The 27,671-nt window shown below is 50.0% G+C and overlaps 1 protein-coding gene across 1 annotated transcript in view; it reads right to left on the bottom strand.

Moving 5' to 3' along the window:
• Positions 1–27,671, bottom strand: part of RASSF5 (Ras association domain family member 5) — a 71,057-nt gene that overhangs the window by 36,209 nt on the left and 7,177 nt on the right. The window contains exon 2 of the mRNA XM_054563278.1: positions 8,049–8,170. Coding sequence (XP_054419253.1) covers positions 8,049–8,170 — 122 coding nt within the window. The remainder of the gene's footprint in view (positions 1–8,048; positions 8,171–27,671) is intronic.

The raw sequence follows: 27,671 nt of genomic DNA on the forward strand, positions 1-27,671 counted from the left end.
TCAGCAAAAACATTTCCCTTTGAGGGCTTTTTTTTTCCACCCAGAGAAACAAAAAAAGTTGCTTGGGGCAAGATCAGATGAATAGGGAGGGTGGGACATGGGGGTCATGCGATTTTTTGGTTAAAACCTGCTGAACCTGGTGCATTTGTAAACGCATTGAGTCTTCAAAAAAAAAAATTCACTGAAGTTGAGCACAGCCTCTCACAACACCACCAGCTGGTACACTGACACAGATGTGTTCCTAGAACGCCCACCTAGCGGGGGAAGCCTATACTACAAGGGGCCCACCCTCTAGAAGACAATTCCAGTTTTGGGGGGCTAGAACTGGATGAAGAAATAGGCAAATCCACAATTAAAGTTGGAGATTTCAACATCCCTCAATAATTGATTAAACAAGTAGAACACTTAGTATGACTCTACAAATGGCAGCTACTGTTGTTATCAACCACAATTCAATTTGCTGAATATTTATGGAGCATTTCAGAGGGGCCCGCGCCTCAGAATCCCCTGGGAGTTGTGAGAGGTGAGCCACGGTTGCAAAGAGGGAGGGGCTCGCCCTTAGGAGGGAGAGGCTCCGCCCCCAGGCTCTCTCCTTCTTGGTCCCAGGCTCCCCCGTGTGGTAGTTCTGGGTTCAGCACCGGCCGCTGGGCTGCCCACTGGGGCAGAACTGGCCCCAGATGCTTACACACCCAAAGGGTTCTGCAAAGGCAGATCAGGGGTAGAGAGGGTAGGGAGGAGTGGGGCGACTGCAGGAGTGAGCACAGGGCGGGGTGCCAGGAAACTGAGCTTTACACGCCAGCTGAGTCACCGCTCCGTGACTTCAGGGGCTGAGGGAGGTGGATCCAGAGGGGCCCTGCTGAGGAACGACAGAGGCTCAATGGGGGAGGGGGTGTAGGCAGCAAGGCAGCAGCAACCTGTCAGGCTGCAACACCAGCAGGCCAGGCTGATCTACCCTGGAGCATTGAAAGCCATCTGTCCCTTTGATGATCAAGAACCAGGTATTATTGGCCTTTTTATCAATAGAGTAGAATAATAACTTGGGCTGCAAAGGACGAGATAATCGTTAAGTCTTGTAGTAAGAAGTGCACACCCAAACCACAAAGTCGTAGAGTCCTGGCTTTCTGTGTAGGACAGTAACCCATCTTTGGTATTCTGGAGAATCAGCAGAGCCAGACCATGAAGGCTTTCATGTGCTAATCCACATTTAGACAGAGTTTGAAGACAAGAGCAGGCCACTGAAGGCTTTCATCGCGGGGAAGTGATTAAAAAAATCCAGTACTGCGGGCCATTGGAGGCACCAGAGATGCTCCGGAGGCTCACCCCTTCCTCCACACGTGCGGTCTCAGGCATCGTCCCAGAGGCCTCACAACCACCCTGCCTACTGCCCCATTTCTCAGAGAAGAAACCTGGGGCTCAGAGGAACTAGGAGGCTTGTCTTGGGTTGCACACCAATTATCTCGTCTACACAGTCTGCGTTAGAACCTAGCTCTTCTGTCATCCAGGCCAGCGTCTTTCTTTAAGAAAATATTTATCGGCTTTTAAAATATTATACTAGAAACACGTGTCAGTATCTGATTATTCGAACAACACTGAAGCAAACACAAAAAGTGGAAGTTGTCACACTCTCCCCCTTCCAACGCCCCCACCCCTCCAAGGTGGTATCTCTTCCAAAGGTTGGCCGGGCATCTTCCAGGCCTTCGTGCTACATTTGGATACACACACACCCCCCTACAAAATACAAATGGGTTTGTCCTGTGTGTACTGTGAAGGGACTTGTTTTCAATTCGCACCATTCCCTATCGGTATATGAGGCATATGGCTCCATCTCTCCTTTGGAAGAGCACCTTGGTACTGGACTGGAGGGCTGGGATTTCCTTCCCCGCTCCCTTGGAGCCTCTCCACTGCTCACTCTCCCTGCAGCGCACCCAGTGTAGTCCGGGTGCTGATGACCAAGGAGGAGCAAAGAGAGCGGCCTCTGTAGGCGGCACTTCCCACTAATGGTCCTGGGGATTTTAGAGTAGTTCCAGGCCTGATAAATATGTGCAGGAGGAATTTGAGGCATTCTTTAGACACATTTTTCTTTTAATTTTAGAGATTAAGTATTAATTTGATGTGTCAGGAAAAAACCCTAAGTGCATCAAACAGTGATTCGAGGCTTTTACAAAGTTCCTTGAACAGAAGTTTAAGTTGACTAAAATAAATAAAGTTCAAGTTTACAAAGGAGAAAAGCTAGGTAAACAGTGGCAGCGGCGAAGTACAGCCATGGCCCGAAGGCCCCGTGGAAAGAGCCTCAGTGAGGTCTGGGCGCTGTTGTGGGAGGGCTGGACTCCGCGGCAGCAGACCTGGAGCCTGGTGCCGCAGCACTGTTCCTGGATTCTGATGGGCCCAGGGGAGGCGAGAGGAAGCCGGGCCCGTCAGACAGGAGAACTAATCCCAGGTTGCAGTGATTTGAGTAGAACAAAGAATCCTCGTGTTTCTTTCTTGTCATCTGGGCTCTCCACATACCAAGAAAAATAGCACCAAAGGCCAGAAGGACAGAGCTACCAGGATTGCCTCCGGCTGCAGCAGGCTGTGATGCCAATCAGCAGTTTGAGGCAAGGACTTCCTCCCTTCAAGTCTACTGTTCCACAAACAGTGAAAGGACTGGACCTAACCAGCAGAGGTCTCACTTCATCAGGAGGGCACCAAGGACCCCTGAGGGCTTTTTCATCCCAGGGGTGACATGGCAAGAGCACCCTTAAGTCCACCTAAACTATAAAGTCACTGGGACATGCCTCTAAATGAAAGAACTGCAGCCGGTTTGGCAATGTATAGGGTATTCAGCCAATGGCAACGATGTTCTCTGGAAAACAGGCTTACACTGAAGAAGGGATCTGGGGTGGACTTGAGGAGACTTGCTTGGTCAACAATGGGTATGCCCAAGGGAAACGCTGGACGTCATAGACCTCAGGGATTTCCAAGGAGAAACTCATCAACCCCTGGCTCTGTGGCTGACAAAAGCACGGGGAGCTACCAGCCACCCTTCCTCGGTTCCTCTGCCTGAGAGACAAGCAGAAGCCCACATGGGGCTCTGAGCCCACCCCGCCCCGCACGCCTGCCCCTTCTCCCTCCTCCGCCTCCTTCAGGCATGGCAGAGGGAAGACAGGCCTTGGGATACTGCTTTTCAAAGGTTGGTATTTATCTACAGGATGATCTCAACAATGTTTGGGAAAATGTGTGAATATACAGGAAGAAAAAAAATAAAAAATGTTTAACAATAGTTCTCTCTGGATGGAGGAAAATCAATGATTTTTTTCCCCCTTAAAGAGCAGAAAGGAGAAATGACACCAAGATGAAACCTAACAGCCATATGTCCCCAAACTAGCTGAGCTCAGACCAAGGCCCCAGCCACAATAAACCCCTCAGCAAAATGGCACTCGCACATTAGGTTAGCTAGCCCAGGTGATGATGTCACGGTGAAAGAAAGTCCATCCTGGTATTTAACAGAAAATCAAGCTAAGGCGGAAATCAGCACAAACAAGCTTTTTAGAAAATGCAAGTGGGCCTGGAGAAGGGCCCAGGTTTTATTGATAGAAGGCCAGGTCCTGCCCTGCTTGTGCTGAAGCACGCAGTCAGGCTCGTCCAAGGCAAACAGAGCAGCCCTCCCAGCTGGCGGAGCAAGCCCCACTCCAGGCTGTTTGCTGGCTGGGGCTGTTCCACACCCGCAGGGGACTCCTGGCTCCTTTTGTGTGTTTCTATGTGACTCCTTCTAAAGTTCGTTCAGTTTTTTCCGAACGATGGCTATAGTAGTGCTTAGTTGTCTTTAACTTCCTTCGAAACAATTTTGTTAGATTGCATTGTGACAGCTGTCATATCAGCGTGCATTAAAAAAAAACTTATCAGGCTGTCTCTCTCTAATGCCTGTGCCTCCTCCAGCTCTAGGAGCTCCAGGCAAAGTAGAAGGGGGGGGTGGTAAGTAAAGTAATGAGGTCTCTATAGCATGGCTCGTACAAAGCAGACTGCCTGCAAGTCGACCGGTGGTAAAGCACCAAGGAAGCCGCTGGCTACCAAAGCCGCTCACAAGAGTGCGCCCTCTACCGGGGGGCGGGGGTGGTGAAGAAACTTCATCATTACAGGCCTGGTACTGTGGCACTTCCTGAAATTAGACGTTATCAGAAGTCCACTGAACTTCTGATTTGCAAACTTCCCTTCCAGCGCCTGGAGCAAGAAATTGCTCAGGACTTCAAAACAGATCTGTCCTTCCACAGCGCAGCTACTGGTACTTTGCAGGAGGCAAGCGAGGCCTGTTTGGTTAGCCTTTTTGAAGACACCAATCTGTGTGCTGTCCATGACAAGTGTGTAACAATTATGCCAAAATACATGCAGCTAGCATGCCGCATACATGGAGAACATGCTTAAGAATACACCAAAGGCCAGAAGGACAGAGCTACTAGGATCCCCTATAATGCAAAATATTTCATTCTTTTAAAAAAAATTCTCTTTTTCCTGCTATTGGTAGTTCTGAACATTAGATATTTTTTTCTCCCATGGGTCCAAAAGGTACCTAAGTATATGACTGCAAGCAGAAAATAGGGGACAGCGATCAGGTATTGGCAGTTTTTCCATTTTCATTTGTGTGTGTTTTTTTTAATATACATATGGGGATATAAAACATTGACGTGAGTCAAGATTTTTCAGTGAACAAGTTTCAGCAGTTCAACTTTATAACAATATAAATAAACTTGTTAAATTTTTCTGGACAATGCCAGCATTTGGATTTTTTTTAAAAAACAAGTAAATTTCTTATTGATGGCAACTAAATGGTGTTTGTAGCATTTTCATCATACAGTAGATTCCATCTATTTACTACTATACCTTTCTAACAAGTTGTCCTACATGCAAGTATGTTTTTAATGTTGTCTGTCTTCTGTGCTGTCCCTGTAAGTTTGCTATTAAAATACATTAAACTATAAAAAAACTTACCTAAATTGGTGAACTTTTGTGCGGCCATTTTAATATTGAAGATGGAAGAAAATATGCAACATTTTCAGCTTATTATGCTTTATTATTTCAAGAAGGTAAAAACGCAACTGAAACACACACACACACACATAAAAGATTTGTGCCGTGTATGGAGAAGGTGTTGTGACTGATTCAACTTTGTCAAAAGTAGTTTGCAAAGTTTCTTGGTACTATTAACATTTTGGCCAAATAATTCTTTGCTATGGGACTGTCTTACACATTGGAAGATGTTCAGCAGCACCTCTGGCCTCTACCTGTTAGATGCCAGGAGCACCCTCCAGCTGTGACAATCAAAAACATCTCCAGAAACCACCAAATGTCCCCCAGGGGAAGGGGGCAAAATCGCCCCTTTCAAGACCTGCAACTTTAGAAGAAGGAATAGATGAGGCCCAGAAGTAATGGGGGGAGCAGGCTCCAGGCTGGGAGATGGGCAAAGTAGAGGGGAACTGAAAGAAGAGAGACTTGGAAGCTCCCAAATGAGACAGAAAATTGGGAAAACAGAGAGCCATTGAAATAAGATTTTTAGGAAATGTTGCAATATGGCGTGCTATATGGTGTGCTGAGGAATGCCTTCAGCAAAAATCTGCATTGTTCACCAGGGCTTCGGGAGCCTAACTTGTGCCCTCGCCTCTTCCTGCCTCCCCCGCCCTCCCCCACAACCTGGAACCTGGTTAGACAGGTTCTGGCTAGAGACAAGGCCCTGGGGAGAGGCTGGGTTACATTCAGGCCACACCATACGCAGTTACTATTCCAAAGTGTGTGGAGGATATATAGAATTTTAAAATATACATTTTAGAACTGATTCAATCTCATTTATTAAATCCTCAGTCGAGGATATGGTCATTGACTTCAGAGAAGGAGAGAGAGATGTGAGAGAGAAACATTGATCGGTTGCCTCCCACGCATGCCCCGACTGGGAATCAAGCCCGAAGCCTAGGTGTGGGCCCTCACTGGGAATCAACCCTGCAACCTTTTTGGTGTATGGGACGACGCTCCAACCCACTGAGACAACTGGCCAGGGGTGATTCCATATCATTTTTATAAAAACAAACATGATATGTGCTTTCTAGTAACGTCTTCCCAGTGGGAGAACAAGGCACAGGGGAACAGCTGAGAGGCTGGTAACACCCATGGGCGGATCGGAAGATTGATCGTGCGCATCATGGTCAGCAAAAACATGTGGATGGCTAGTCTGGGGTCTTGGGGCTAAACCCCTGCTTCCCCAGGTTCCCTCAGATTCTCTTCAGGAAATAACCAGTTATCCAATGTCTGTATTGTCTCTCACAATACGTTTCCTTCATAAACATGGGGTTTCTTTGTTTAAAGTCCTGCTTCCCTACTCTACTGCAAGCACTGGAGGGCAGGAGTCATATCTGTTTACTTCATCACTAAGTTCCAGGCATTCCTGGGCCTGCACATGGTCAACATTCAAAGCATATTTGTTAAATGAATAAATGGATGGCATCCTGGAACACTCCTTACTTCCTTGACAGTCAAACTTTGATTCATACATTAAGACTCAGATCAAATGTCACCTCCTTTGGGAAGTCCTCCACGATTTTTCCCAACAGAAACAATTGTATTTTAGGCTCAAAACACTTGATTCATATTTTTATGGCAAATTGTATCACAGTATATACTATTTGGTTGTATTCTGCCTCCCCTGCCAGAATGTAAGCTCTTTGAGGATATAAAATGTGATGTATCATTTATTAACCCCACTTTCACCAGTACTTGGCACAGTGATACTCAATAAATTCTTGTTCAATGCAAGAGTCAAAAAAAAAAAAAAAAAAAAGCTCTCCTGGTGCCCTTCTAAATCCTAGATATCAAGGTACAGACATCCTAATTCAAGTGCCTTGGCAAAGTCCAGAAGCAAGATGTGCTTTAGGCATCACATTTCCTGGCCCTTTAACACAGGGAGGAAATATTTGCCTAGCCCCTCTAAAGTTCATCTGGCCTGGTTGGCAGCCCTGACATTCCCACTGCTCCAGGGCTATGAGGCCTTAAGGGATCTTCAGGAGCCTTCTCTGAGACCCTGCTGCCCCACCCACACCCACACCACTGGCTTAAAGCCCAAGGCCAAAGCAGGCTCTGTACCGGGGACTACAGACCTCTCTGTGTCACTGTCCTATTCCATCCCCTCAGTCTCTTGCAAAGGAGTGTGTGCTGTTGTGATTCATAATAAGAAATATACACTTGGTCTTTGTCCCCATTTCAGGCACAGAGCTCCTAAAACCGTTGGAATTTCCTGAGTGATGAGAGCAACCAAGGTATTTCTTGTTATGTTAATAAGGTGACTTTTGGATCCCACCTAAAGATGGGGGCTAGTTGCCAGCAGAACCTACCAAGTGTTAGAGTGTTGGAACTTCAGCCCCACCCCCCTGACCTCCAGGGAAGGGAGGGGGTTGGAGGTTGAACCAATCACTAATGGCCAATGATTCCACCAATGAAGACTATATAATGAAGTCTCTATAAAAACCCAAAAAGACAGGAATCAGAGAGCTTCCGGGTTGGTAAACACGTGGAGGGAGAGCAACACACGCGGAGAGGGCACGGGAGCTCTGTGCCCCTTTCCACACACCTTGCCCTATGCGTCGCTTCCACCTGGTGGTTCCTGAGTCATACCTTTTCATAATAATCTGGTATGTAACATGTTTCACTGTGTTCTGTGAGCTCCTCCAGAAAATTAATCAAACCCAAGGAGGGAGTTGTGGTAACTTGCAATCTACAGCTGGTTGGTCACAAGGCATCTGAAGAGGTGGAGGAGCAGAGAGTGAAATTGAATTGTAAGACACCCTGCTGGTATCAGAGAATCACTCTGGCGGTGTGGCGGGCAGAAAAAGTAGCCCACCTACACACTTCACAACTGGATGCAGAATCAAAATGTGCATCTGTGAACCCCATCTACTAGAAGGGGACCCTAACATCTGGCACATGTAGAATTCTCATGCCACCCCCTGCTCACCAGAGTCCTGGAGAGACAGTGCAGCCCAAGGTGCCTGCAAAGGCTGTTTGCACCCTGGTCCTCAAGCTTTGCTGCCTACCTGGCCAAAGGTGGGAGCGAGGGTGCTTTCTGGAGAAGGTCTGTCCCGGGATGGGCCTTCCTGCCGACTGCAGTCCAGCTGGATCAGACTGCGGCACTCCGGGTGGCAGGTGAATTTGCAGTCTGCAGGAGAAAAACCACAGGGGGGTTAGGGGCTTCCCAGAGAAAAACCTTGAAGGGCTGCGTTTAGCTCCTAGAGGGAAAAACATGCAGGAGAGAAGTGGAGGGTGGGAGAAGGCCGTGAGGATGATGCCTGGCTCTCCAGGCCATTGCATATGGTGAGCATTAACCAGTGCCTGCCAGGCATACATGGGAGATGGTGCAGGTTCAGTTCCAGATCACTGCAATAAAGTGAATATTGCAATAAAACAAGTCAAGCAAATTTTTTGGTTCCCCAGTGCATATAAAAGTTATGTCTATTAAGTGTGCAATAGCATTACAGCTAAAAAAAAATGTATATACCTTAATTAAAAATACTTTATTGCTAAAAATGCTAGCCATCATATGAGCCTTCCATGGGTCATAATCTTTTTGCTGGTGAAGTCTTGCCTCAAGGTTGATGGCCACTGACTGATCAAGGTGGTGGTTGCTAAAGGCTGGGGTGGCTGTGGCAATTTCTTAAAATAAGACAGCAGTGAAGTTTGTTGCATTGACTCCTCTTTTCACAAATAATTTCTCTGTAGCATATGATGATGTTTGATGGCATTTCACCCACAGTGGAACTTTTTTCAAAATTGGAGTCAGTCCTATCAAACCCTGCTGCTGCTTAATCAACTAACTTTATGTCATATTCTAAATTCTTTGTCGCCATTTCAACAATCTTCACATCATCTTCACCAGGAATAGATTTCATCATAAGAAACCACTTTCTTTGCTCATCCATAGGAAGTTTTATCATGAGATTGCAGCAATTCAGTCACATCTTCAGACTCTGCTTCTAATTCTATTTCTCATGCTATTTCCACCATAGCTGCAGTTAATTCGTTTACTGAAGCCTTGAACCCCTCAAAGTCACCCTCAAGTGTTGGAATCAACTTCTTCCAAACCTCTTTTCACGTTGATATTTTTACCTCTTCCCATGACTCACAAATGTTCTTAATGGCATATAGAATGGTGAATCCTTTCCAGAAGGTTTTCAATTTACTTGGCTCAGATCCATTAGAGAAAGCACTATCTATGGAGCTGTAGCCTTACAAAATATATCCCTTAGAAGACTTGGAAGTCAAAATTATTCTTTGACCCATGGACTACAGGATAAATGTTGTGTTAATGGGCATAACAACATTAACCTTGTACATCTCCATCAGAGCTCTTGCGTGACCAGGTACATTGTCGATAAACAACATATTTTGAAAGGAGTCGTTTCGTCTGAGCAATAGGCCTCAACAGTGGGCTTAAAATATTCATTAAACCATGTTGTAAACAGATGTGCTGCCATCCAGGCTATGTTATCTCATATACAGATCACAGGCAGAATAGATTCAGTGTAATTCTTAAGGGCCCTAGGATTTTCAGAATAGTAAGTGAGCACTGGCTTCAACTTAAAGTCACCCGCTGCATTAGCCCCTAACAACCAAGTCAGCCTGTCCTTTGAAGCTCTGAGGCCAGTCACTGACCTCTCCTCTCCAGCTGTGAAACTCATAGATCCAGCCGGAGAGGAGATCCATAGATCCATAGAAACTCTTCTTCCAATAGAAGGCTGTCTGTCTACATTGAAAATCTGTTATTTGCTATAGCCACCTTCATTAGTTACCTCAGTTAGATCTTCTGGGTAACTTGGTGCAGCTTCTATGGCAGCAATCACTGCTTCACTTTGCACTTTTATGTTAGGTAGACAACCTCTTTCCTTAAACCTTATGAACCTGTTAGCTTCCTACTTTTCTTCTGCAGCTTCTTCACTCCTCTTAGCCTTCACAGAATTGAACAGAGTTAGGGCCTTGCTCTGGATTAGGCTCTGGTTTCTGGGAATGTTGTGGCTGGTTCCATCTTCCACCCAGACCACTAAAACTCTCTGCAGGTCAGCAATGAGGCTGCTCCGTGTTATCTTCCGGGGGCCTCTGGAGAAGCAGTCTTACTTTCCTTCAAGGACACCTTTGCATTCACAACCTGTAACTGTCTGGCACAACAGGCCCACCTTTCTGCCTATCTCGGCTTAAAACATGCTTTCCCCACTGAGGTTAATCATTTCTAGTTTTTGATTTAAAGTGACAGACATGCAACTCTTTCTTTTACATGAACATTTAGAGGCCATTGTAGGGTTATTCACTGGCCTCATTTCAATACTGTTGTGTCTCAGGGAATAGGGAGGCCCAAGAAGATGAAGGGAAGTGGGGGAACAGCCAGACACATTTATTAAGTTCACTGTTTTATATGGGCATGGTTCATGGTGCCTCAAAATAATTACAATAATAACATTAAAAATCACTGATCACAGGCCATCATAGCAAGTATAAGAATGATGAAAAAGTTGGAAATAATGATAGAATGATCAAAATGTGATGCAGGGACACGAAGTGAGCAAATGCTGTTGGAAAAATGGCGCCAACAGACTTGCTCAAGGCAAGGTTGCTGCAAACCTTCAATTTGTAAAGCACCTGGTATCTGTGAAGAGCAATGAAGAGTGAAGCACAATAAAACGAGGTATGCTACACACATCTGCAACCAGATTTTCCCTCCGTTATTTTGTGTGACCCTGCAATCATTATTATTATCACTTTACAGACAGGAAATTGAGGCTTAGGACTTTAGTGACTTTCCCACCGTCAGATCATCTGGCTTTGGACTGGTGTTTTTTCTACTAATGTACATTAATTTGATCAGCAGGGACCACGGATCCCTGGGGAATGAATGAACCCATCTGGGCCTCATTTTGCCCATCTGTAAAAAATAGGTCCTATCAGCCCTACGTGGTACAAAAGGATGTTTGCACTTACAGGGGAGAACAGGTCTTTGCACATTAAAAGTCCCTCCAAGGACAAAGGCATTATCATTAGCAGCAGGAAAGGCTGTTACCTATCTCTGCCCTGCCCCTTCTAGAAATGCGGGGGTAGCCTCTCTAACCCAGCTGAAATAGCCTACAGACAACATCTCAAATCGCTTCCATGGAAGCAAGACTTAATGAGCCTTAGGGACTACATTAGAGATGGGGAAACTGAGGCCCAGAAGGTAAAGCAAGGTGCCTAATGACACACAGCTTAGCGGCAGAGCCACCGCTACTAGTATCTTCCAGGTTCTGCAAGGGCTCTCTCTGGAGGCTCCTTGGCAGAAGGAAGGAAAAGTTGAAGGGGCGGGGGAACAGGCTGGAGTGGGCAGGGTTTGTGGCAGGGCCAGAACAGCCTGGACTTGCTTGGATAACCTGGTCACTAGGGGACAACTTTTGATTCGTAAGGGCTCAGGTTCCTGACATCTCTCCTTTAACAAGCTCAAAAAAAAAAAAAAAATTGGCATGTTTAGACTCTTCTTAAAGCTGTCACGGCAAACTCTATCTTGAGATAAGGATAGGTCTCTTCTTCCCGCTCTTTTGGGCAGTTTTGAAATGAGACCCTCACTCTCCGCTGCTGCCCCCTTTCTTACACCCCCAAAGATAAGCACCTGGGCCACATTCCTTGCACAGGTTTTGCCACTAACATCTGTAGGGAGCATCCTGACAAATGCAGGGACACGCAGAGATTCCAGAAGCCTCCAACCTTTGGACTCAACCTTCCAAAGCTCCCTGCCACATCTGGGATGGCATTTAGAAGCTCTGCTGCTCCTCTCCCTCATGCCTGAAAATGAGGCCCACCGATGTCCCCACCCTCACTCCCCACCCATGTCTAGGCCTCCCTCACTCTCCTGGACGCCGTCCTCTCTCCTGGAGGAACGGATGAAGCCATGTTCTCTGAGCATGCACCAGACACCTACAAGTGCCCACATGCATTTCTGGGCTCCACAGCGGGCGCGATCTCTGCCTGGCACAAGGCCACCTTCACCCCTGGAGCGGTCAAGGGCACAGGGGGATGTGCAGGCCAAGGCTCCCCTGCCCTCATTGCCCAGAGTCGTCCAGGCTTTGATAAGGTAGCGCCGAGGCCAGAGCCCACATGCAGCATCATTGTTCGGGCCCCGCTCCCGAGACACACCTGTGCAGCTCTGGCCGTGCTCAAAGCATGAAGGATGCTCCGGGGAGGTCAACACGTGGAAACGAGGAGGAGGAAGGACTGGAAGCCCTCCCAGCTTCATAGAGAGCAAGTGCTGTCACCAATTCACTAATGAGAAGGTGCCTCGGGAGAGGCGAAGGTCCTCCAGCCTCCTCTTTCAGCAACCTGTACTGTTGACACAGGAACATCTGCATCGGTACATCTGGGTTTCTCAGTTTCCCTTTTCCTCTCCTCCCCTCCTTCCCCCAACTCTGACTCTCTCTGACACACGGCCCCCATGAAAACACCAAAACCTCAGGAAGATTTCTTTTTTAGTAGGCCTTAGTGCTGAGCTGGACAGAGCTAGGAGACAAGACTCTAAGAGGAGTGTTTTGGGATTTTATTCTATGTTTTATAGTTTGTATTAAGTTTATTGAGGTCACATTGGTTAATAGGATCATACAGGTTTCAAGCGTACATTTGTAGGAGACCAGAGCTGTATATTGCACTGTGCGCCTAGCACTCAAAGCCAGGATTTTTATAAAGCACCTTTGCGCACCAGTGACTTGGGTCCATCAGACAGCGTGATCACAGACTGGGGCAAACCACAGAGGCACGTCCTCAGAGTTCCTGGCCCCTGGGAATGCCAACCCTGGGGCTTTTAGGCCAATGGAGGTGAAGTCAGAGCCATCTTGCCCATCTCCAGACACAGCAGCAAGCCCCGCGGACCACAGCCGGTAGCTGCAGGCCAGGTGTGTTGAGTGCGACACCCATGAGATTCCAATGGCAGGGCCGCACTCTGCTGGGACTCAGTGGTTCAACCCCCGCGAGTCACCTCTCCTCCGAGGCAGCTCAGGACAAGGTGCTGCTAGGTCAGCCCTGCCCTTGGCATCCACGTGCTCCGTAGCCTTCAGCTAGTGCTCGCTCTAGGCGAGGAAGGAAGAGGGACTTGAGGTGGCACAACAGACCCCAGGAAGGCTCAGCCTCCATCATCTTTGGCAGCAGCTTCGATGTCTTGAGCACGGACGTCCCCATGCCCTGTGCTGGCCTGAAGGTAAGACAGGATGCCAGGGGAACTCAGGCTGGCCGGGCAGACAGGACACATGTGCAAGGATAACTAGTGGGCGAGACAGCCCACAGCAGGGGCTGAGACCTAGGAAACCTGCTCAGAAGACACAGATGCCTGTCGGCCACAGCTATCAGGGAAGGCTTTGTGGCATGGGAGGCTTGGGGGAGCTTAAAGAATGGACCAGACTCCAGGTGACTCCCAGTCCCTTGTGGCAGGGGCCAAGGGGAGACAGGGAGCTGTGACATCACGGAACACATAGGACGAGGATCACCCCAACAAGAGGCAGCAAAGGATTAGGGAGTACCATTCCTAGGTTCTAACTGTAGTGTCTCAGGGAAAGCGGGCATTTCTTAACCTTAATGCCGTCATCTAGAAAACAGAACTCTCCCTTCCTCTCTCATCCTTCTCTCCAGCTGCAGACGCTGTCTCCATTCCCAGGGATGTTTTGAGGAATAAATGTGCTTTCTGGCTTGGGAAGAGGGGCCTATGGAAACAGAAGGGCCAACTGTAAGGAAAAATAATGCAAATCAAAGACAGCCCTTCGCCAAGGACGGACCAGGAGTCAGGATGGAGAGAGGGCTCGCACAGCCCAGCCTCAGCTCCCAGACTCTATTAGCTTCCCAGCTGCTATAGCAAAGCATCATGAACAGGTGCTTAAAACTGCAAATCATTTTCTCAGTTCTGGAGGCTAGAGGTCTGAAATCACCTTGTTGGCAGGGTCACGCTGCCTCCAGAACCTGTAGAGGGGCCTCCCCTGCCTCCTCCCGGCTCCTGACGGCTTGCAGGCAACCTCCAGGGCTCCTTGGCTTGTGGCTGCATCACTCCAGTCTCTGCCTCCTGCCGTCTTTGCATGGCCTTCTTCCTGTGTGCCTCTGTCTCCACATGGTCATCTTTTTCCAAGGACAGCAGTCATATTGGATTAGGGGACCACCACCTGCTTACTAATGACATCTACAACTACCTTATTTTCAAATAAGGTGACATTCTGAGGTACTGGAGGTTAGGGTTGCAACATGTTTTGGGGTGGAGGTACAATTCAAGCCACAACACAGACCCCGGGCCATACTGGGAACCCAGTGCCCTTGGGACCAAACAGATGGGGGTTTTTCACAGAACCATCTCTACACACCAGCAGGAGACGGGCAAGGGGGAGGCCAGGACCCCCTGTCTACCTCCCCCAGCCCTGCTCCTGGCCTCCTCAGTCCCTCACTGTCCCCATCAAAGTCACCACCTGACACAAGGGGTCAGGCCCGGAGGCCATGGCAACCCGTGCCCGGAGATGGCAGTCCTTCCACTTCAGCCCAGAGACCGTGTGCCCAGCAGACGGAACGCCCTGTGCAGGGAGGCTGTTTTCCCAAAACGCGGAAGCGACAAACCTCCCCTTAATCCCCAGGGCTGCCGGAGTTAGTTCCTGCTCCAGCCCAGCTGCACATGCCACCCACAGACGCTCACTCACAGGCGCACAATCTCCTGCCTAACCTGCGAGGCGGATTTTCTGAGCCAGAGGCATTCCATTGGTAAGGAATCTTGAGGACCCTTTCACCCCAGACCTTCAGGCAAGACTGGAGGTAACATGGAGCTTCCCACTGAACCTTCCTCCCCCTCCAGCGGGAACCAAGGTGGGGTGAGGGGGCGGCCAGACACGCAGGAGGTAGAGCCTGGCTGACAGGGAGCCCACGGGCCTCTGTCGTGGGGGTCACTCCCAGGTCAGCGAAGGGCAGCTTCTCACCCTGTACAGCCAAAGCCACTTCTGAGGCCCGGGGGGGGGAAGCATGACCGCTGCCGGCTCCAGGAGCCGCGCACCCACGCTCTGGGTGCCCAGGCCTTCTCGCAGCTCAGCCCCAGCACAGACCTCACCGCCTTCCGCATTCCTCCTTCGGGGGCCTGGCCGCACTGTGTGTCACAGAAAGAGGAGGGGCTCTGAGGAAGGCCCGGCCTCCTGTCGCTGTTGCACCAACTCCCTGGACCTGGGCACGCTACTGAAATTCTCTGACCGTGGGCCTCCTCAGCTAGAGAGTGGGGGTGACAGCCGTTCAAAGGGCGGGTTCTTGATGTGAACTGCACACGGAAGGCCTGGAACATGGAGGCCCCCCCACCCCTGCCCTGCTAAAGTTCCAACACCCCGCCCTCTCCCACCTCTACTCAGTTCTGTGGGTTCCGTGCCCCTCCGAGCTCCTGGTGGGTAATCCTTGGTTTACCGACTCCGCCTCCACCCCCCTGCCCTGGCTAATCATTTCCAAACAAAGCATGCAAACAGCTTTTAGTTGTAAAATCATTTTGTTCTTAGACGCTACAGAGAAATCCGGAAAAAGCAAAAACAATGTGCTTTGGAAAATGGCATCGTTACAAAAGTTTTTAAAAAGCAGGAGTAAAGGTTGCCCTGGTCCTCCCCTCCCGAGCAAGTGAGTGGGGACAGTCCCCAGTCTCGGGGTCCCAGCCTTGGCTCCCTTCTCACACATTCCTTCAAGAGCTCCCCATTCTTTTTTTATAAAGAGTTTATGTATTTATTTTTAGAGAGAGGCGAAGGGAGGAAGAAAGAGAGGGAGAGAAACATTAATCAGTTGCCCTCGTACATGCCCCAACTGGGGACTGCACCTGCAACCCAGGCATGTGTCCCGACTGGGAATCTAACGCGACCTTTCACTCTGTGGGACGACACCCAACCGAGCCGCTCCAGGCAGGACTGGTTCCTTAGCTTTGACAACTATACTGTGGTTATACAAAATGTTCTCATTACAGGAAGCTGGGTATATAAGAACTCTGTGCTATCTTTGCAACTTCTGTAAATCTAAAACTATTTTAAAAAAGAGAGAGAGAAGGAGCAACAGCAAATACACTTAGTTCAGATGTATGGACGTCTCATTGCCATTCTCTGCTTTTTCCTGCAGGAATTTGTCCCAACCATATATTTATTTGTATGTAAATAAATCTTCACTAAAATGTTCATCACATAGTTGTTTATGACAACGAAATGTTAGCAATATCCCATGTCCATCTACAGGAAACCTGTTATAGTTATGATATATTTTAAAACAATATACTATTGAGCCATTATATAAGATGATACAGGTTAATAATGGGCAACTTAGGAAGATGTCCACAAGCACATCATTGAAGAGAAAAGTGTTGTGTTTTATGGTCCTGATAATATAAAAGTATGCCCATGCCTGTGTCTCTATTAAGCACAGAGAGGTACCTGAAAGGAAGGTGACATGCTTGCCGTGAGTGACGGGACTTCAGGTGCTTTATCTTTCTTTACAATTTCTAAAATTCTGCAATGAACATATATTTTTTTACTAATGGAAAAAATACCACAGAAAAGGAACAAGAAAACATTATGTACCTACATTGCAATGACCATGAACACCATTATTCACTATCTGCAACATTCCAGACACTTATGTGATTTTATATAATCAGTACTATGATACGTTTCTACCCCTATTTTTAAAACATAGACTTCACTTTTTAGAGCAGTTTTAGGTTCATGGCAAACTTAAGCAAAAGTATACAAATGGTTCCCATATTCCCCCAACACATACACACACAGGAACAGCCTCTCCCATCATCAACATTGATGTACCAGAGCGGTACACACAGTATGTTACAGTTGATAAATCCACAAGGACACATCATTATGATCCGAAGTCCACACTTTACCTTAGGGCTCACTCTAGGTGCCGTACTTCCTATGGGCCTGGACAGATGCATAATGCCACGCACCCACCCTGACAATGCACAGCGACGTTTCACTGCCCTAAGAGTCTCTGTGCTCCACCTGGTCATCCCTGTCTCCCGCCAACCCCTGGTGACCACTGATCTTTTTACTGTCTCTGCCGTTTGCCTTTTCCAGAATGTCAAATCTTTAGAATCAGACAGTTTATAAGACAGTTGCCTTTTCAGATTGGCTTCTTTCACTTAGTAAAATGCATTTAAGATTTCTTCGTGTCTTTTCTTAATAGCCCATTTCTTTTTCCATGCTAGATAATGTTCCCCTGTCTGGCTGTACCACAGTTTGTTTATCCATTCACACACTGAAGAACATTGCGGTTGCCTCTAAGTCTTGGCCGCTGTGAGTAAGGCTGCTATGAATGTCCATGTGCAGGTTTTCATGTGGACGTAGTTTCCAGGCCCTCCTTTGGTCTCCCCATATTTCAGAGACGAGGAAACAGACTTGGAGAGGTTAAGAGGCGTTTGACGGCTTCACAGAGTTGGAGTGGAAATCGATCATACCTAGCTGCTTCTCAATAGCTGTTTTCTGGGAAACTGCTCCTCAGAGCTGTCACCTCTACTTGCTCCTGGTCCCACTCACCCTGCTCTGCTTGAGGCCAGGCACAGGCTTCACCAGACATGGGCGTGAGGGGGACCATGAAAAAGGCCAGAAAAGAGTGTGAGTTGCAGGGATTTGGGCGAGGGGTTCACGTTTCCCCGCCCTGGTAGGCACCAGCAGGAGCGTCCCTCCCTGGGGCCTTCGCCTCATCCTGGAAGAGCCAGGTCACAGCTCCCATCGCGGCCCAGCAAAGCCACTCAGCTAGGAGCTTCAGAAGCCACCCATATGTCTGCCACCCTGGACTGGCTCTCGAAACATGGCCCCTTTGTCTCCGGGAGACTGCGCTGCTTGGGCAGCAGCCAGAGGCTCCTACACGGAGCTCCCAGGGCTGCTTCACCAGAGGTCAGCCCTTCAGCCAAGGTCAAGCTCCACAGGTAGTGGGCTCGCAGCCTCCTCCACTCAAAGAGGCCCAGCCTCTGCAACTCTGCTCCCAAGGCCACCACAGCAGAGCCAACCGCCTCATCGTGTGGGGGAGACATGAGGCTGGGAGGAGAAGGGACCCTGCCAGCTCCCAGGCTCATGGAGACACCAAAGTGCACCGCGCCCATTCAGCAGCACACTGTTCCACGCACGTGACAGACGTCTTTGAGAATGGGTGCAAGGGGCGCAGCACTGAATCAAGAGCTGGGCAGTGGACAGGGTCTGGTCTGCAGAGTCACACAGATCAGAGGTGGAACCCGGGGCCTGCTACTAACTGGGTATGGGGTGCACTGGACAATTCACTGAACCCCAGTAAAATATGGCATTTACTCAGCCTCCATTTCCTCATCTGCAAATCAGGAGTAATTTCCCCGCCAGCAGATTGGTTGCCAAAATTAGAGAATATATGTCAAAAATCCAACAGTGCTGCACACAGTAAGAGCTCAATAAATGGTAACTCATTTTCAACTCAGAGCCTATTGAGTCTGAGTACCCAGTTTCCTGTTGACTCAGCATGCGATGCCAGCCACAACAAGCTCTCAATTTTTGAGTCCTCTTCCAATAGATGACGGTAGAAGAATCGCGCAGCTTTGCTGCTCACCTAGGGTCCTCCGCCCTGTGCCGTCCCTCCTCCAGCCCTGCCTTCAGTGGGCCCTGAGAAGTAAGGCAGGGGCAGGGGAAAATGGGTGGCGTTGGAGGGGGGAAGGTGGAGAGACTGTGACTTGTCAAGCTTGCAGGTCTGCAAGCAATTGCCAACATCAACACCATCTATACATTTTTCATGCTCCTGGTTAAGCTCCTGGTAGCAGGTAGTGGAAAGCCCCCACTCCTGGGTCAGACAGCCAGCTCAGGACACCTGCGTCTTTACATCTCCAAGAAGGAGCCTGAATCCAGCCCTCTTGAGACCATGCGCTGTGATTCCTTGTTTCAGAGAACAGGCCACCCTGAGGGCACTCAACATCCCCGTCCCAGCCTAGAGGACCTGCAGCAGCACACGCCTGCCACCTCACACTGCACCCCCCCCCACACACACACACCATGGAACGTGCCAGAAAGCAAGCCAGGAAGCCCCAGGAAGGGTCGATGTAGCGGTGAAGGAGAGACCTGGACCAGGCCCATGTCCTAGGTCAGGGATTGCTGGCCCTCCCTTGGACAGGCTGGGGGGCAGCTGGCTGCACTGGGGCTGTTGTCTCTGCGAAGAGCCGAGAGGGGACACTCCTGGACATGAGCAGGTCAGGGATCAGGTGTTCAGTTCCCCTGTGAAACAGAGGGTTCGACGGTGGCCCTTACGGTGTCAGGCACCCTGAGGCCAGAAGGTGCTGGAGAAGTGGGTGGTGCTGGGGAGCCTGGTGGAAGGGGGACACAAGGCCACCCCAAGACCCTGGCCCTCACCCTCTCCCGAAAGGACCAGGTAGGTTTAGGGTATGGCGCAGCCAGGTGGGGTTAACTGCACTTTTGAGGGACTGTTGTGTACAGAAGGGAAAGGTCCTGCTCAGTTGCTGCTCATGGAGCAAAGCAGGTGTTAAAATTCTCACTGCGACCGTGGGCCCTGCACCCAATGGGCCACTTGTTCATCCCCGAACCTGCTCCCAGTCACATTTCCAGGCAGGCTGCACGTGCCCCCTGCACCCTCTTCCCCTGCACACTCGCCGGCCTGCAGAGGCACAGTCCTGACCCGCGTGGGTGCCTGGGGAGGCCCATTAGTCAAACTTCTCCGACATGACCATGCACGCCTAGGCTGAAAGCGTGACGAAGGGAAGGCGCAGCGGCCAGGCCAGGCGGCTGAGCTGGGCGGGGATGCCTGCGGAGGGGCAGGCAGGTGGCAGGAGGGAGGGCAGGACAGTTCACAGCCAGTTCGGACAGATGACGCAGGAAGTGAGGGGCACAGCGGGCGGTGCCGCCTGTGCCCAGTGAGGCGAGGGCCAGGGCCTGCCCCCGGGGGCACCTCGCCCGCGTGGTCTGTTTCATGCCACTTTGCTCTTCGGGGGCACTATAACCCTTAAGTAGGCACCCCCTGCCCTGGATGTGCATATGTTTAAATTTATAAACGAATTTAATAGGGTTGAGTTGTTTTTTTAACAATTCATGCTTCAACATTAGATAGTATGGCTGGATTCCCTGCTAGGACCCTGCTGGAGCTCCCTGTCCCGCCCCTCCTGGCCCACCCCGATTTTTATTGTATCATTTACACTTCCAATGTTTATAGCATTTACGTTCTGATGCAACCATAATTCCCACAGTTGTCTGAAATGAACTCTACTTTAAAATGGATTCAGTTTTTGCTTTTTTTTACAACAGCAAAACTATTTTTTTTAAATCCTCACTGAAGGATATGTTTTTTTATTGATTGTGTGTGTGTGTGTGCGTGTGAGAGAGAGAGAGAGAGAGACAGAAATATTGATGCGACAGAGAAACATTGATTGGTTGCCTCCTGTACATGCCCTGACAGGGGATCGAACCCACAACCTTCCAGTGCACGGAACAACGCTCCAACCAACTGAACCACCGGCCAGCACAGAACTACTTTTGCTTTTTCATTTTAATCCATCTTTTGGCAGACTGGATTTTGGGGGACATCGTATTTTCATATGCACTATGTTTCCCAACGATGCTTCAGACACCTTAAAGAGACACGCACCAGCTTTACTGGCCTTCTTATACAGCGCGCGGTGGCCCCACGCAGTGCACTTCCACTTTGCTGACGACAACCACGAGGAGGGGCTGATGCGGACGGAAGGCAGAGGAGGGCCTATCTGCAGTCCTCAGCGAGCTGTCTCCGGGCACCTCTGAGACCCCTCCTCGGTCAATAATGGACGGAGGCCATAGATTTCGGGAAAATGTGAAAATAAAATGATTTGAGGTGGAGTCTCAGGGTGGGAAAGCCAAATGGACCTCACTCCTCACACACAAGTCTCTGTAGGAGATCTGTCACCTGGGCCCTCCGACCTTGTATCTGAAAAGGTCCAAGTTGTATTTCGGGTGTGGCCATACAGATGTGCAAAAATGTAGCACAATTTTTGAACAGGGGCAATTAAAGTGTGTGCACCCACAGAACAAACTCAGAGAAGCAAAGAGAGAAAGTATTAAACCTTTTTATATACTCATGTCTCTTATTGCTTCACCTACCCAGTTACTGGTCAGTTTTCGTGTGTGCAGGCAGGCTTCCTCCGGCATGGGCTTACGGAGGGCCTCCTAAGTCACGCTGTTTCAAAAGACAGTCACTTCTAGCCAAAGACTTTCTGTAACGAGAACAGGTCTGAAAGGAATATGTATTCGCATATTTTTTCCAATATAGATCTATCCTATTTTAATTGTCACCGCAGCAAATAACAGATCCAATTGCCAGAATACCTTAAGAAAAAAAAAACATGTTTTAAAATACTGTATACAGTTGGCTTTGAGGGGATTTAACAGCAACGAGCCCCTGGTGTCCAAAGCCAGCGTGGAGCCACCAGACGCCCTCTCTGCCCCGGCCCGCTCAGGAGGGGCCTCCGCCTCCTCTGGGCATGTGTCACTCCGCTCTGGGTGTAAGAGAGACAAAGCAGGTGGGTCTCCTACCTCTGGGCTCAGGGCCTCTGCCCCATCCCTGGAGCCGCTGAGAAGACATGAGGAGGACCCCGGGCAGCTGACAGAGAAAAGGGCAGTAGTGAGAGGCACACAGCGAATGAGAATCTGGACGGTGTGTTTTGCTTCTGTTTTTAAAGCAAACGCTACCTCTGAGGGGGGGGCAAAGGGTGGCCTCGCCTCTTGCTAACCTCGAGCCTATTCCTGGTAGTGTCCCACAGACCCCGAAGATAAGAAGAGCCAAGTAGGTTTGCAAGAAGTCCCGTGGGGGCACTTGCAGACCACAGGACAGCAGAGGACCCTTAGACAGACGTGAGGGTGTGAACGCACAAACAGGTGCGCGCCCACAGGTACGCCTGCTCCAAGTGCCAGGAGGTCACAGGAGGCCAGGCGCAGACAGGTTCAGCCTTCCACGGGACAGCCAGGCTGCTGCGGCCAACTGGTTCTTCCACATCTGTTTTCATGTCACTTGCATTCAAAGTGCCGATCAACAACCCAGCCCCAACCAACCCGGTGAAAGGAGACTTTTTGCAGTGAGAAGAAAAGTAAATAGATTACATCTGAGTCTCTCCCTGTAGGACACATACAAGGGTTTCTTTATAGCTGCATCCCTGTGGCCGGGACCACCAGAGACTTCTGGGGAGACCCAGGCCTGTTTCCTGCTGACCCCCAAGCAGCCTTTTAAAATGATATATGACATGTTCCTTGGCAACATGCTTGCTTAGCTCCTAATGATGCCCGGTGGGCTAATGTAGCCTTGCCTGTTAATTAAGTGGTGTGGTAAATGCAATGATAGGAATTTTCCCAGAGAATGCCTTTAAGAGTTCATACCCCTCCTCCACTTCTGCCTGGGCAACCTTCAAACCCTGCCTCTTCCACTGAGATGCCGGCAGCTCTCCTTGGCCCAGGTGCAATGGAAGAGCAGACGGTTGTGTTGGGGCTTGCATGGATGACTTACTGGGAGAAGTTATTAAAAGTCTTTCTGGGAGCACAAAATAACAGCAGCTGCCAATGAGGGGCCTCAATGTGACCAGTATCACATCAAGCAGTTTACAGCCATATCACACCAGCTTGACCACATAACACCAGCTGGCGGTTGGCATTCCTTCCCCATTTACACTGGGGAAAACCAAGGCTCCGAGGGGTTCACCTGTATAAGGAAGGCCCTCCAGTCAGAAGTCCAAGATCCAGACGCTGTCGGCCTGGCTCCAAACCTGTTTCCTTAAAGCCCACACCACAGGCTGCTCACAGAGTCCAGAAAGCAAGATGAGCAATTCTAGAATCCTGTCCACAGTCTTCCGCTCCTGTCGCTTCTGAGCACCATCTTCCCCCGCCTCTTCCAATCAATTAAGTCCAAACGCTAACGTAAGTTAAACGAGCCAGTCTGCGCTGCGGTGCCGTGTACACCCTGACCTCAGAGCTGCTGCTTCGGGCCGGATTGATTTTATTAAATCCATAACTCCTTCGGCTGAGTAGCAAAGGAGCAAGGAAATGATCTGTTGAATAATTCTTAACGGGAAGGTGGGGGACGATGAACATGAAGACCACCACTGAGCATTTAAATTGAGGAACTCAGTATCCAGCTGACTTCAGAGTGAGGGTCACAATATATATTAGGCTACTGATGAGGATAAATCATTCAGGCTGGCCACACAGTATTTGTCTCCAAATGAGGATTGGGCCTGGTTGAATTAAAATCCCCACTTCTCAAGAGGTAAAACCTTAGTCAGAAAAATTAAATTTTTCACAGCGAAGATCATATTGTCTTTTAAGCTCTGTTTTCAAAAGCTTAGGCCAGAGATGACTTTGCAGTTTAATTCCATCCCTATGGCTCAGCGTTGCGACCACGCGGAGGCCCACCTGCTCCTGGCTGTGTAAGAGAACCGAGCAGGAGCCCCAAGCCAAGCCGATGTGCTCCCAAGGTCCGGCCCCTAAAGGGCAGCCGCAAAGGTGAGCAGGATGAAGAGAATCCAGAGGTGGCTCTGACCCTTAGCAAGGGGCCCACCCTCTCCGAGCTGCCTCAGCTGTGAAATAGTAAATCCCTTTCCTACTCCCACCACACAGCAATCTGTTTAAAAACTAACAAACAAAAAACCAAACAAACATAGATGTTTTGCATCTTTAGCACAAGGGCGCTGTAGAAACCCAAGATGCTGTTGGTGGCCTGAGGAGGCGGAAGGAACCCCAGGCTGGAGGGCAGGTGCTCGGGATCCTGTCGGCCCAGGCTTTTTTCTTTGATAAAGGGGAGTAAGATGACCTAAGTTCTATGAGAATTTGAATTAGTACTGTCTCTGCTTCTCATCTCTCACTCAGCCCACACTGTCCCGTTACCCTTCTCCCGGCAACAACTGTTCTCACACTGATTAGTGCTCCGGGAAGGAAACTTGGCCCAGTCACTGCCCGAGGCAGGGGGCTCCTGCCCAGCTATGTCCCGCCCTGCAGTCTGTCCCACAGGCACCCCCATTAACCATGCAGGTGAGAAGCCCTTGCCAAAACACGCCATGCTCCCTGGTCCTCGGAAGGTTTACTCAGCACCTGACAAGATCTGACGCCGCTCAGAGCCACAGGATGGGAAGATGGGAAACTCCCGCCAGCTCAGGAACCCAAATTAAGAGGACTTCTTGGCCCGAATTCTCAGCCAAGGAAAGGCTGTGAAAACCCATGGCCAACAAAGGCCTCTGAAATGGGCTGACCCTGTCCTTCAGGTCTTGCTGTTCCACATACGCCTGTCAGGATGGCAGCCCCTAAACGTTGGTCCCTGGGGAGTGAGGGGGGCCAAGGAGCAGTGCTGAGCTCAGCATTTAATACCCGGCTGCCAGAAGGCTCCTGCACTCCCTTCCCCTTGGGAAAGGCCTTAGAACCCCCGTAGCCCGGGGCACCCCCCGCTGGAGCAACTTGGACCTACCATGGAGCAACTTGGCTTCATGTCGGAAGCTGTGCAGGGCCTGGAACTTTCCTGATCCCACGTGGCCCTTGGGGAGCCTGCGGAAGAGCCGCTGCAGCCTCGCAGCAATGGTTGCGAAGCAGGCAGTGGCCGCCTCCTCCCCCTGGCCCTCTGTCATCTCAGCTGCAGGAGATCAACGGCTTCTCTCCGGGCCTGGTATCCGGGATGCAGGGACGAGCGAGCGAGCCACTGGCGCCTGGGAGGGCTCTGGTCCTTGAGGTTCTGCTCGAATCAGTCCAGCCTCACGGCTCCCCCAAAGGCAGCCACAGGCACCTGGGGCCCCGGCGGCACCAGCGCAGCCTGAGTGATGCCTTCTCCTTCCTAGCGGAGGTCCTTCCCCTCCACCGCCCCCAGTGGAAAACTTTCTATTCCTGGGGCTTTTAGCTTGATAAGATAAAAATGCCCCCACCGAAGAGGCTGCAGGAAAGAGGCTGCCCAAGCCTCACTCCTCTAGCGCCTGTGAGTCTGAAAATCAATGTCTCCAAAGTTTCTACAGACGACAGCAGTGATCGGTTACCTCGCACCGGGTGCCCGGTCCAGGAGCTCATTAATGGATTTCTTTGGGGATGGTGATTAATAATGCTTTACCAGCTGTAGAGGCTCCTAAGGGACAACCCGGGCTAATTCACATCCTCCCAGGCTAAGGCCGTGGTGGAAGGCGGGGTCGGGGGAGCTCAGCTCTCAGCCATCCAGGCCCAGGAAGAGGTGGTGTTGCTTTAAGAGGGTCAGACAATTTATCTGAGACCAGACACAGGCACAGGAGAAAGAGGAAAGAAGAATAGAGTCTCTCATAAAAAGGGTAGAAATGTTGTCCTCTTGCCCTAAAATGATGTTCACAGGGTCAACTCGGAGTCCCAGAAGCAACCAAGTCCTGGTGGGAAAGTTTCTGGAGGTCCTGTCACTCAGGCTGGACAGGCAACTGGCACTGGACAGGCAGCAGGCCTCCCAGGAGGGCCCCTCAGGTGCCTGCTCCCAGCTGCGGAAATGAAGCCACTGTGCCCTGGTCCCCTAGGGTGACCAGGAAGCCAACACGGCAGTTTGGAGGGGAGCTCTGCTATTCCTCCTGTAAATGCCAGCCTGGCTCCCCAGCTTTGCGCGGCGGTTTTGCCCAGGCCACGGAGGACGCTCCCTGGCATCCTGTCCCACGGGCCGCGGCCCTAGGCCCACGTAAAGAGAAAATGTTGGTAGAACAAACCTAAGCTGCACCCTGACCCTCCAAATAGGCTCCCCCATCACCGCGCGTCTCATAGGAAATGTGGCCAGGAGGTCCCCAGTTTAGGTCACCCCTCACGACGGAGGACTCAGGACTCAGTGCAAAAGCAATAAAAACTCATTTGTAAGCTCAACAATAAAAACACATTGTTACAAGTCATTCATTTAACATGGAAAGGCCCCCCAAATTGCATGCTTTCTCAAGACGGACACTGGTTCTCTCCCCCTAATGCTTCCTCAGTGGGACTGGGCTGCCCAGTTTACCCAGCAACCTCTGCACCAAAAGAGGGTCATGAGTAAGTCTACGTCCTGAAATGACACCTGGGGGCATGCGGCAAGGGCTGGGAGTCAGGGCTCCCCGGCCCCGCGACTCCGATCCTTGCACGTGCGATGCCCAAGAGGGCCCAGGATGCCACGTGGCTGAGCGCACTGCCGCTGCCTCCCTCAGGGTGGACAACACGTGTGAGCTGGCGGAACTTCTAAACGAGCCACACTCAGTGGGGGAAAATCCCCGCTGAATGCCCCACGGGGGCTCCAGCATGAGCTGACCGCACTTCTCCTTTCTCCTCATCACTGAGCTGTTCTCCAACAGGGTTTCATCGGGGAACCAGCAGGAAAGGTCTGGCAGGGCCCGGCCACGAGGCTTTGAGAGGCCTAGAATCTTCCCTACGGAGCCATTGGAAATGGCAGACTTCCTACCTCAGGGGTGCTTTCGGAGGAGCGCTAGCTAGAGGCAGGGGAATGCTTGTGCTGATGAACTCTTCCTGTCCCTGACCTCTAAACTTTGACCAGATGACCTCCGTGTTGAAGAGGGAGTCTAGCCAAGGCCCAGAAAAATTGGAAGAAACGGCCTTCACCATCTTAAGTGCTGGGTTTAAAATGTATTCCCACCTTGAAATACTCCATTCAAGTAAAGGTACCTCCAGGTTGCTTTTAAAAACATTCACCTCTAAAGTAGACATTTACTATTGTATACTGAACACTTTCTCTCAAAACTATCAGGGTATAGCTAGAATTTGTTGCTCCACTTGTACAGTAAAGCATCTCTTAGTTTTGTTTTGTTTTTTAAATTTTGAATACTTTCCTTAGTTGTAGAAATGACATAATTGTTTCAACAGAAACCACAAAACCTCTAACTTCCTTGGATGGAAAAAAAACAGCTTCTTCCAAGTCAGCAAGGAAAGTAGGTGATATCCAAGTGATAGCCTGACTTGAAGAAACATCCAGTCAGAGCTGGAGTGGGAGTCGGGGGCCCGCCCGGTGCGCCCTTCCCCATGTGGCCAGCCCACCGCCTGGAGACAGAGCCAGGCGGCTGTAATGCCACTCAGTTCCACTAGCCAACTCTTCTTCACCCTAACTGTCCCCTCTGAGATCCAACCTAATTTCACTTTGGTTCAAGGTCAGTCCTGTGTCACGCACTCTGACCTGGGTCGCAATAAGGAGGAGGCATGGAACACGAAGATCGTCGACCTGCTTTTCCACACGCACCCTCCTCCACACACCAACACCAATGGGGTGGGAGTGGGAAAGATACACTTGTTTCTTTTATCTTTGGATTTAGAAAAGCGTCACCTTGTGTTGAAAGATCTCATGATTTACAAGCGCTGAAAATCTAGAAACCAAACATTGAAAACAGGCTGAAGTGCGGCCAACTCTCAATTATTCCTGCACTGACTGATTCTCTAGCATGCACAGGGCTGACCCACCACTTGGCTCGCTCCTCTTTTTCTGTACCTCTCTTTTTATGGACATTTCAGCATTTGTTGGCAGAAGAGAGGCAGATGAATGAAGAAACTCAACTAACTTGCATGCTTGATGATGTTAGCTCATAAGGCAAAATGCTATGTTGGGTTCTGGTGCTCGGTTTGCCATAACGACCTGGGACATCTTCGAGGAGCCTTTGGTCCCCAGAAAGCTGTGCTCCCTCACCTGTGAGGAGACTAGATTTCAACCTGCCCTGTCTACCTCGTAAG

The sequence above is a fragment of the Pteronotus mesoamericanus genome, unplaced genomic scaffold (assembly GCF_021234165.1).
Source record: "Pteronotus mesoamericanus isolate MK-2021 breed Mesoamerican mustached bat unplaced genomic scaffold, CSHL_Meso_final scaffold_705, whole genome shotgun sequence".
Taxonomy (NCBI): Eukaryota; Metazoa; Chordata; class Mammalia; order Chiroptera; family Mormoopidae; genus Pteronotus; species Pteronotus mesoamericanus.